Source organism: Bidens hawaiensis, unplaced genomic scaffold, assembly GCF_021521415.1.
Source record: "Bidens hawaiensis isolate Kalapana, Puna unplaced genomic scaffold, B.hawaiensis_p1.1 tig00014652_1, whole genome shotgun sequence".
Lineage (NCBI taxonomy): Eukaryota > Viridiplantae > Streptophyta > Magnoliopsida > Asterales > Asteraceae > Bidens > Bidens hawaiensis.
The window spans coordinates 138,409-151,103 of NW_027492281.1; the positions used below are offsets into that span (position 1 = coordinate 138,409).

At 34.9% G+C, this 12,695-nt stretch overlaps 1 protein-coding gene across 1 annotated transcript; it reads right to left on the reverse strand.

The window, feature by feature from the left end:
- Positions 1–3,634: 3,634 nt before the first annotated feature.
- On the reverse strand, positions 3,635–7,013 carry LOC143547169 (uncharacterized). Its single transcript, XM_077038657.1, has 4 exons — positions 6,963–7,013; positions 6,415–6,475; positions 4,064–4,284; positions 3,635–3,970 (listed from the first exon to the last, which is right to left on the reverse strand). The coding sequence occupies exons 1-4, from the start codon at positions 7,011–7,013 to the stop codon at positions 3,635–3,637; spliced, it is 669 nt and encodes a 222-aa protein (XP_076894772.1).
- Between the last annotated feature and the right edge of the window lie 5,682 nt (positions 7,014–12,695).

Genomic DNA, 12,695 nt, shown 5'->3' on the forward strand with positions numbered 1-12,695 from the left:
AAGAGAAGATCAGAGAGTATATGTTAACTCTCAGATCTGGTGTGTTCTTTAACGGCTGATTTTACATTCTTTATATAGAGAGATATGTAAGCCTTTTGTCCGATGGATAAACAAATGAACCTCCAATTTTCTAGAGGGTTGACCATTTTGTGGGCGGGAAGCTTTTGACCGTTGGTTAACGATTATAATAATATTACTTTTTCTGAGCATGTCCCTTCTTCAAAGGGAACAGTGATTTGACGTAGTACTATTGCATGTGGTTACTGTTCACGTACTTGTTTCCCTAAATTGGGCGGGAAACGAACCTTTTAACCTTCTAACCTTTTTAGCGTTACTATGTGAAAGCCATTTTACCAGACTTTGGGCTACCCCCGTCATCAAGGTTGATAGATTAATCCAATTCGAGAAGGATTAGATCTCCGATTAAAAAGGTATAAAACCCTGATTCTGTTAAACATAAACATTGATATCTCTAAACTTAAAAGAAAGAGCTTAAATAAACACGATTAGCTGCATTTGTTTCATAAATTTTATCTCTTCATTTTCCTACCACCATTCTTCCTCATTTACTGGCTTGACCCGTTTGATCTAGCCTCTTGACCAACCATTATTAGAGTTGGCCTGGATTCGTATCAGTACATCTCATCGGGACCAACGATTTTTCCTCAAGTCAGGAAGAGAAGTGTTGCGCCAAGCAATAAACCATTCAGTTATAGGTTAACCCGTTTCTAGGACCCCGCGATTATCTTGAACCAAATGTAGATGAAGATGAATTTTACCATCTTTAATAATAAGCAGGAGAGTTTTCAGGACCTGCAATTGGCTTGAACATCAACATTTAGTTTATGATGCTTTAGATTGCCCTATTGGCTTGAACATCAAAATTTAGTTCAAGATGCTTTACATAGCCTGGTTTTTATGCAATTTTGGGTTTATTCCAAATCTCCAACATCATTTACCACATGATCTTGGGATTTTTCCAAATCATCGAGAGGGTTTCCCTATTTCTGCTTTTCAACATGCTTAGATCATTCAACCCATCATACCTAGCCATTTATCATTTTTATCGTCCCCTTAATTTATGTGAGCACGAGGTATAGTTTCCATCCTCACATGTACACCATCTTCGATTTCCATGTGTACAACCCAAATAGGTTTTAGCCTATCTTTGTCTTCACTAGGGTTATCTTCTTAGATTTATTCTTTAAATAGATTTTGATTGTTGCACTTGAGTGGTGTTCGAAACATCATGGATTTTTTTTCTGCAATATCACCTCTCAATCGCGAGACCATGGTGTTGAGCTGTGCAGTAATGGATGCCAACTGAGCAGTGATTTGATTGGACGCATTACTTCTACCATCGCTACCCCTTGTTTGCACCACCATTCCTCTAAAACCCGAAAATAGAACCAAACGATAGAACCCAGAAAATAAAAGATGATATTGATAGACTAATCTAATTCGAAAAGTATGAGGTCTCTGATTAAAAAGATATAAAACCCCTGATTTTGATAAACATAAACATTAAATGATATCTCTAAAGCTAAAATAAAGAGCTTAAATAAACATAATTAATGCCTTTATTTTCTAAACCTTATCTCTTCATTTTCACACTACACTTCTTCCTCATTAATTGCCTTGACCCATTTGTTCTAGCATCTTGACTCATCCATATCAGAGCTAGTGTCTGGATTCGTATAATTCCTGTTTATGTATACTAGTAGAGTGCCAGCGCAATGCTGCGGCGGTAATAAAATCTTGACTTCACAAAGTCATATATGTTATAAAACTAACAGATCTGTCATTTCGACTAATTTTGCTACCATCATGTTTGAGTATTTTAGTCATGTTGTGTCTCGGTATAAGAGTGTTGAAACAGGTTGTGTTCGCGGGTCCAACCCGAAAGTTTGACGTGAACTCGAACATGCTCCGAAAACCATGGCAGACACGTAAGCCCGAACACAACTCGTATTTACATGGTTGACCCGGACTGACCCTTTTGACCTGAAAGTTTTTATTTATTATTGTTTATACATATTAATACCTTAAATTTACGTAATTTACAATAAAAATTACAAATTGAGGAATGGGTTGGGGAAGATTATTAAAAAATGATATATAAATTAAAGAAATTATGTTTTTTAGTTAAATTTAAAGATGGAGATAGAGAACCCATTGGGAATGCTTTAACAGCTAGATTTTGATTACAAAACTGATCAACCCGCTGATTAGTAGCTTGAAGCCAAGATATCCATTCCCATACCTGAATGAAAAGGTGAAAACACTAAATTTTTTAATAATATATAACTATACAGTCTATACTTATATATCAATACACATGTTAACCTATAACTCGACCAAGAAACCACCACCACTGAGCACAAAGCTCCGCTTGCAAACACTCTAATTCTTGTTTCAATCTTAACATTTCACTTGACATTGGATCTCTATTCACCACGTGCTTATTTTGAATGTTCCGTGCATGATTCCCATACTTTCATGTGTTCAAAGTTTCCCCTTAGCGTTTATATCAGAATGACTAACAGACGGCGTGAAAGCATAACATAACTATAAACTTAATAATGATGTGTCAAATTTAATACTTTGATACCAAAGTGTACTTACCAATCATAACAGTTCTGTTGTTTTTGTCAAGCAAATCCTACCATTTTAGCAAAATGTATATTATGCATAAATGACACTAAATATTTGAATCATATGAAAAATTCATATTTACATTACAACTCTAACATGTAAGAGGTAAATGAATTTACTATCGCAATGAACGATAGCGCCTGCTTCTAGTTTTGTATTCTTCACCAACGGCACTAATGACGTTTCTAAGTGCAAGAAGGCCTTTGTTAAAATGAACCACCTCTTTGAACTGCACGCCATACGAACCAGTCCTTTAATCTCTTTCTGATCCCACACGGTCCACAAAATGCAACTTTGCACAAAGATACTTGTCACTCATACACTTGTTCATTTTATTACCACCTGAATTTTTTTGCGTATTTGTTAAACCGTGATGGTAACTGTAGCATGTGAATGACTACATAAAAATTTTAAGACATTAATTAAATATATAAGAACTTATTTACGGAATATACATTGGAAATGATGAAAAAAAACTCAACCTTGACTGGTTATTTATATTAGTACCCCCGATTGCCCTGCACAATGATCCTTGCACCATACTTAAAAGATTATACCAGTTTGTTACTATTGAAAATGCATATTGGCAGAGAAGCTGTTGGCCCGAAAGTAGATCTTTGATATTGAATTGATAAAGATAATAGATGAACAAGAAGATAATATGAAAAATAATATTTATTGAATAACTTGAACTTGGATTGAATGATTTAAACGTACAATTGTTGGCCCTATTTATAGATTACATACACCAATCATAACTTGACATGTGTACATGGATAGACCAAACATAACTTGACATGTGTACATGGAAGTTACAATCTTCCAATTTGACACATCTAGACCATAGACTTTACAACATCTATTAAATCATAACTAAACATAGTTTCAACTATTTACAATACTACCCCTATAATTTTGATGATGCGTGATTAACACTACATTCACCCCCTTAATCACGATCATCATCTTCAAGACCTGCTTACAGCAACGTTGGTTCCTCGTCTTCATCCTGGACCAAGTTTGCTTCCTCTCTTCCTTCCAAGTTTGGACATTCACTCCTATAATGTCCAAGTTCATTACACCTGTAACACCTTATGTGGCTCTTGTCCTGTTGCACTCCACTATCACCTCGACCTTTCCCTGACATCCGACCTTTCCCACGTCTATGTCCAAAGTCCTCCTGAGTTGAGTTTCTACAACTGCAATGCTCACACTTCTGCTGTTTACCTTTCCATTTTCCGTTTGCTCCACTGAATAGTAACTTCCCAGACATATCTTCCTCCACAATTTTCTTCTTCGTGCGCTCCTCGAAAGCCTTTAATCTCCCAACCGCTTCTTAAAATGGCATAGTGTTAAGATCAACAAACTGTTCAATTGATGCAACAATTTGAACAAACGTTTCTCGTACAGAACCCAAAAGTTTCCGAACCAATCTTTTCTCATTCATCGTATGCCCAAGACTGCTTGCTTGTGTTGCAATTTGACTTATTCTTCCAGCATAGACATCGAGTGAATCACCAATATTCATCTTCAGAGATTCAAACTCTGACTCGAGTGTCTCAATACGCGCCTCCTTAACCCTGTTGACGTTAACATGTCGAACCTTCAATGCTTCCCAAATTTCTTCCGCTGAAGCAAGATTAGCAATTTGCAATACCAAATTTTCAGGAATTGCTTGGTATAGTAATGCAATTGTTGTGTTATTCTATTTCTAATCGACCTCAGTCCCTGCTTTTGGTTCAATTGCTTCCCATATGATATAGTTTGTTTCGTTAAGGATCGGGCACTGGAAAGTCATTGATGTCCCTCCATCCTTTGTTGTTGCAACTTCCTTATCTTTTGACTGAACCATCTTCCGTGTCTTATTTTTCCCTATTCTGGCAAACTTTTCTTCCCTCAAGTAATAATCTGATCAACTTTTATTTATCTCAACCTAAACTAAAAGTAATCCTCCTCATTATACTTGTACAATTCTTCCGAAAACAAAACCTGGTTCTTTGATCCACTAGTTCTGATCAATCCCGCCTTGCGTTGAAAGTCAATCTCGCCTCGCGTTGAAAGTCAATCTCGCCTTCTGCATTGACAATCAATCTCGCTTTCCAGCGTTGAAAATCAATCCCGCCTTCTCTGCGTTGATCTCGATCAATCTCGCTGCTTTGATAGTCAATCCCGCTTCCTGCGTTGACAATCAATCTCGCCTTCTGCATTGATCTTTAATCCCCTGACCAAAACTTCGGAACCGTTGTTTTCAAACAAACTTTCCCTTGTTTTGGAATTCCGACTTGATAGAAACACACAAAACAAGAATCACCACTTTCAATTTACTGCCCCGAAACTCAACGGCCAGAAAAACACCGAACTACCGCCGTTGGTTTCACTTTCTTTGCCCGAAAAAATCCCACCGAAAAACCAAACTGCCGAAATTGGTTGCCGGAATCTGTTGTTATCGCCGGAAAAACGCTGCTGATGCGTATTCTGGCCGGAAATTTCTTTTAACCTTGGAAATATCCACCTCCAATCTTCAATTGTTCAATCTATTAATCAATTCGTGAAACACCTGATTCTCTGATACCAATGTTGGCCCGAAACTAGATATTTGATATTGAATTGATAAAGATATTAGATGAACAAGTAGATAATATGAACAACAATATATATTGAATAACTTGAACTTGGATTACATAGACCAATCATAACTTGAGATGTGTACATGGATAGACCAATCATAACTAGACATGTGTACATGGAAGTTACAATATTCGAATTTGACACATCTAGACCCTAGACTTTACAACATCTATTAAATCATAACTAAACATAGTTTCAACTATTTACAATACCACCCCTATACTTTTGATGATGCGTGATTAACACTACAGAAGCATCCTATTAAAACAATCAAAATTAATACAGAACCATTTTTTTTTTCATTTATACTAAAAGGATTTCACCAGTTTGGTACATATAGTTGCATGTGAAAGAAGATTAATATAAAACCATTGTTAATGCATTTATGCTAAAAACAATTACACTGGTTTGTTACAGTTAGTTCTTGTGAAAGTAAAATATATCATAAGTAGACGAATAACAACCGTTAGATGGTCTTAGTTTACCATGATCATGTGCTACTTATAGAAATTTGTGTTTGGTCCTTTGATTCAGCCTAACTTTGTTACTGAGAAATGTTGTTAATTAACTTGATGTCTGTATATATGAATAGTTTAATGATTCTTGATTAATCTAATTAATTTAAAGTACTTAAAACTTCGAAGCATTGAAGTCTTTTAAGCCACATTTGGGTCCAAATTCTAGGTTCGGTCTCAGCTAGTACCTCTTTCAAGCCACATACATGATACTTGAAAGTACTTAAAGTTCAAGAAAGATACTCTTTGCATTTCAATAGTTAACACAACATTTAGCTTCTCAATTATATTTGTTTTATAATCATATTATCTATACAACAAAAGAAAATTATGTGAGATTAACTAATTATATGAAGTTTCTAAGGATTTAACTGATCACTGAGGAATAAAGCAGGGTCAATTACTAAACCACAAATCAATTTTGAATTATATATTGTTGATTACAGGAACAAAGCTTGTTATTATGACAATTCGAAATTGAATAAGTTTATCATGAAAACAGGCAACTAGTATGAAGATAAAACTTAATTTACCCTAATTGAACATAAAACTGATAACCTAATGTTTATCAAACAGATAAGAACGAACAAAGTATAGAACCCTAGGAACTTCATACCTTTGGTAACCTCTCGTTTCTTGACATCGACAATGTAGCTCTCCTCGTTAACTCCAAGTTTCTGTGGATTCAAAACTACAACAAATCATGCTAAATTAATCCAGTAGTGAGTAATGATAGCTCTAATATATCAATCAACTAAATAAGGAAATGCCCAAAAAGCCCTAATAATTAAACCTTGGGAGCGAGATCCTGAGATAGGGTTTGTAAGCAATGGCGAATAGGATTATAACCGAATCGAATAAAATCGAACTTGATTCTAATTTGATTTCACTTTCAACTACAAACACATAAATTTCAAAATTTAACTACAAAAGAATTTAGATTTTGCGTCTAACCTAGAGATGTAGTGGCTGTGAAAGGCTGCAGACAACATTTGTAGATTTCCGACAAAATAATAAAATAAAACAAAATAAAATAAAACTCGGTCTATATAGCTACAAATGTTGGACAAAACTTATCACCGGAACCAAAAAGCCTCAAATTATATGGTCAAAGTTGATTAGTGAATATTAAGATATAATAAAGCCGAATTATGTAAATATTACCTGCAACAGATCAAGTGCTTTCGAATCCTCTTTGAGATTCCATTCATCCATCATGCTTTAAAAATACAATCAATTTCAGTCCATTAATTAACAAATTAAAATATGTTGAAAACACAAAAAAGGTGAGGGCGACGAACTCGCCAGATCTTCCACAACGACTATTATGATAATTGAATATTGCGATTGAAGTTAGATGATTAAGATTTCAGACGATAGATGTCGGTTTACAATGGCGGAGTTGGAGGGAACATATGTTTATTTAGATGTTGGAGGGAACAAGTTTATTGTTAGACTGCCCCTTTTAAAAATATGAATTAAAGAGGAAAAGTGTTTATTATTATGTTAGTCTTGTACATTGATAATGATGCATGGTTAACTTGTGCATTACAATCCATGTCTTGGTATTGAACAAAATTTATATTGAAACGTTGATAAAAATAAGGACGTCGCAACAGAAGTTTGATTTTTTTTAAAAACGTATTATATTAAAAGATATAAAAGAAATTAAAGTTTTCAATAAACTTGTCAAATAAATTGGTAAAGATAAGGGGGTATACGTGGAACTATTTATACAAACTAAAAAAATGATGGAAATTGAAGGACCAACTTTGTAACTAATTTTTGATTATTTGAATTGAATCGTACCTGCCAAAAGACCACAATGCCCCTAAAATTTCATAACATTAAGCAATGTGGATTGTATATTGAACATCAAGTTTGGTACCTCTTAAAATTTAATAGGTCCCTAACTCATGCTTTATATATAGTAGAGATAAGCATATTACAAATATAACCCTAAGTATTTGACAACTACAATTTAGTCCCTCTATTATTTAATACCTAACATTACTCTCCTTTAAAAGTTGTTTGTCCCCAAAAAAAACATAATTAGGAAAACTGTTTGCTAATCAAAACTATTAAATATAAACTGTGAAAAAGTCTTATGGAACATTTTTTGAATGATATTCCTTCATACAACCAAATGCATATCCATACAAAAATGCAACATCAATAGTATATGAATCTTTAAGCATCTCAAATGGTGTTTATGTGTGTGACACCCGGAAATTTCAGGATAACACCGTTAGCACAAACCCGTTATCTCAAACATACGTTCATGCATTTCACTTAATTATGGTTAATTAAGTGTGTCATTTATTGCTCAAACATTCACATAGAAGTCATTCGGGCAGTTACCGAATCATGTGAGTCTGACCCTCGAGCGTTGGTGAAACATGAAATTAATATCTCAGACATACATTATAATATTATCTGTGTGAATTTATGTGCTAAATGATCACGTGTGTAATTCATAGCTTGTTTCAAGAAATTGCAATTTAGTGAGAGTAATTTTATACGTTTTCGGCTTTTATAAAATAGTGATGACAAAATAACAATGAGGCTTTATTTTAATAAATTTGGGTTAGTGTTTTAGTTATAATGATTCGTTATAATCTAGTTTGGAAGTAACAAGGTTCGTTTAAGTTGAAACATGTTTCAACAAGGACCATTCTTGTAAATTAGGATCAAAATAATCTTAAAACAAAAATCCCAACCCTAATCCCCCAAACCCGTAAACTACAGCCTCTTCCTCGGCTCACGATCGATCATCCCTCAAACAAATCAAGTTCATCTACTACCTCCAATCCAAGGTGTTATTTGATATCACAAGGATGTCATCACACGTCCCTTTTTTTCTTGTCGAAACCATCGTCCGGCCACCTCTCATCATCCTTATCGTTCATCACCTACAATTCATCATCTTCCACCTTCGTTGTTCGATTTATGGCGAGAAAGAAAAAGGAAATTGTTACTGTAAGTCCCGAATCTGGATCACTACAATATGATATCAACCAACACACGTCAAATAGGCGGAATCTAGTTAACGTGGTGATTCAAGAACAACGATGAACCCAATGAATGCTTGGAAATAATAAAGGATGAACACGATGAAATATGGTTTCAATGCATACGATTCTATTGATAAATAAATCGTCAGATACATAAACCACTTAGCCAAACAATATAATGCTCTCTAGAGATTATGGTGGCTCTCAACAAATGCTCAACCCCTAAACCCTATACAATAAGATCTATATATAAGGTAGCCAACTATCAAGCCATAAGTAAAGCCCAAAGCCCACCGAGATCACTTAGTGATCTCGGTTTACATACATAGCCCAACACGAAACCCAACAAACATAGAACTAAGTACAAACCACCAAATATGGACCCAAGAATCTCCCCCTTGGTTTGTAGCTTCGTTCTTGTTTATTTCACTTCAGTCTTGATCTGTTTTTGATCATGTCATGATCTTTTGATATGCGTCAGTCTAACCAAATCTTGACCCAACAATCTTGCCCTTAGACTGATGCTTTCAAGATCTTCAGAATCTTCACTAGAGCATAATCAGCAACTTCAGTGATCAGCAACTTCAGCATCTGCATCCAATAATCTATCATCTCCCCCTTTTTGACAACATCATCCAATTTGAATCTCAGATACTTCATATGCTTCCATTGCAAGAAATCAGTCTTGAAAGAACAATCAACTTTGATAGAAAGATCAACCAAAATATTTTGAAAACAATTAAATAAAACAAAATAAGACAGACATAATTTTTATAATTTTTTTATTTTTCTGATTTTTCTTGAAAAGACTTGAGATGAGATCATACCAGCTAAACCAACTATAACACACTAACTGACATCAGATTTCATGAGCTGAAGACAAAAGCTAAAACAGACTTTAAAATGATTTCTTAACACATTTGTTTCGACAAGATTAATAAAAAAAAATAAAAATAAAAAAATTAATGAATAAAATAAGACCAAAAACAACAAATAAAACAAATTTAATCACCCGGTCTTCTTGTAATTTGGCAAAAATTTGGGATCAAATTTTAGTTTTTGATAAAAATGCCGTCTTTTATGAAAAGATCCGAACATGGAATCATATTGTCACTAGGATTCATGTTCAGCGTTATTATGACATAAAGAAACAGGTTGATAGCAGGTATAACGTACTTAGTATGATTTTCATTGCATCAGTGATATGGATTAGGTTTAGTTCGGCATAAAGCTTAGATAGACATCACTCAGGGACCAGTGATGCCGCCTATCTCTTCTCAAAGCTTATTTGGCTTTCCCCAGATCACCCCAATTTGACTCCAACCCCTAGTGCTTGATCAAAAGAAATTTTATAGATAATTAAACAAAATTTTGAGCTTTGAGGTTGAACGTTTGACTTACAAGCCATCCGGACTTACAGGCCTTTCATTCGAGACATGATAGGACTTACTTTTATGCCCCCATCTCTGTAGTTCTAGTTTGACCCTTTAAGTTTTGAAAATACGTTTTTTTTAATAACACAATAATCAAAATTTGTTATTATTTTTTCATATATATTTTTTATTATTTTTTATTATTTTTTATTTTTTTTCCTTTTCCTTTTTTTATAACTTGAGAAATAACTTAGAAATATAATATTTTTGATAATCAAGACACTAACAGGCTTGTGTATGAATGAGTAATTACTTTTCTGCCTATCATTTGGAAAGATTTATATGGAGACATGCACATTTCTTCAAATGACTCTCCACGGTAAGTTTAGCAAATTTACTTTATATCACTTCAACTTTTACGTATAATGGAAAGCTACCATAAAAATCAATGACTGTTCTAGAGCCTTTTAAGCTTAATAATTTCACCCGTTAGGCACACAAAAACAATTTATCTATCATTTTCCAAAGGTTGGATCAATTTTCATTTGAAAATATTTTGAAGCTTCTAAAAACTGTTAACTGAATAATCATATCACTTCCCAGAGAGTAACAGAAGATACACATGTTAAGAACTCAGTCGCCCCGGTCACTCTTCAGTTTTCAGGTAAATGGCTATCCCGTATGACCACAGGTGGTTAACATGACCAAAACACATATGGGAATACGTGTCCCTCCAAATTGAAATTATCGACAGAATTTTAAGTGAGAGAATTCAAAACAAAGAAAACACATCACAATCGCCCAGATGCTTTCATTCTTTAGATAAATGGTTATCCTGTGAATCTACAAGTAGATCACCGGACCAAACATATACAAGTATCTGTCCTTCCAACTTGAGCAACCAACATAATTTTAAGCGAGAATGAATCGTGAGAAGAAAAATAAATAATAAAAGAACGCACACACACTATTTTTGACTTTTTAATTATTCTCCCCCCTAAATTTGTGAAAAATTAAAATAATATGTACAAATTTATACCCAAAAAGACTCAATCCTCGAAACGAAGCATTTTAAGAAAACACACAAGCACATTAAATTTGGCTGTTCCGACCAGTTTTATAAATAAGTCTGCCACATTGTTGTCAGTGTGAACTTGTTCAAGGTGAATCAATTTACGATCGAAACAGTCATGAATAAAATGGATTTTGATATCGATGTGCTTGGTTTTGGAGTGCTAAACATGATTTTTCACAATAGCAATGGCAGCATCATTATCACAAAAAATGGGAGTATCAAGAAATTCCAAACCGTAATCCAGCATTTGGTTTTGCATCCAGATAACCCGAGAACAGCAAGCTGATGCGGCAACATACTCCGCTTCGGTGGTTGAGGTGGATACCGTCTGTTGTTTCTTACACTACCATAAAATTAGACGATCTCCTAAGAACTGGCATCCGGCAGATGTGGATTTCCTATCAATGTCATCTCCACCATAATTGCTATCAGCAATAGCATAAAGATCAAATTCTGAATGTTTGGGATACCAAAGACCTAACTTCGATTGTCCCTGTAGATATCTAAAAAATACATTTAACAACAATTAAATGAGAGAGTTTAAGATTAGCCTGGAAACGACCACATTGGCAGACTGCAAACATGATGTCAGGATGACTGTCTGTGAGGTACATCAGAGACCCAATCATCGATCGATAGTATGTTTGACCTACGGGACTCCCTTCAAGATCAGATGACACTAGTGGCCTTTCTGCCATGGGAGTGTTGGCACTCTTGGAATCTTGAAGTTCAAACTTTGCCAGCATATCCTCAACGTACTTCCCTTGATGCAGTAAGATTCCTGCCGAGCTTTGGCGAACCTGTTGCCCCAGAAAAGTTGTCATTTCACCCAACGAACTCATTTCAAACCTTTTCTTCATTACACCTTCAAATTCCGTGCACAACGCAGCACTGGTGGATCCAAAAATAATGTCATCTACATAGATCTAGACTAGAATCAAATCTTTTCCGACAGTTTTCCGGAACAAGGTTTGATCAATAGTTCCACGCTTGTAGCCATGATCTAGAAGATGTGCAGTCAGAGTAGCATACCATGCCCGAGGAGCCTGATGTAACCCGTAAAGTACCTTGTCTAGCTTGTAAACCTGATTTGGTTTCTTAGAGTCAACAAAACCTGGTGGCTGATCCACATAAATCTCTTCTTTGACTTCACCATACAGGAAATCGGTTTTGACATCCATCTGATACACTGTAAATCCCATGAATGATGCCTAGGCCAGAAAAATTCTAATGGCCTCAAGTCTAGCCACTGGGGCATAAACTTTAGTGTAATCTAGTCCCTCAACCTGACGAAAACCATGAACTACCAAATGTGCCTTGTTCTGAACAATAACCTCGGTGTCGTCTTACTTGTTTCGGAAAACCCATCTTGTATCGAGTGCTTTCTTTCCTTTTAGTAACTTAACCAATCTCCAAACTTTTAGCTTATCAAACT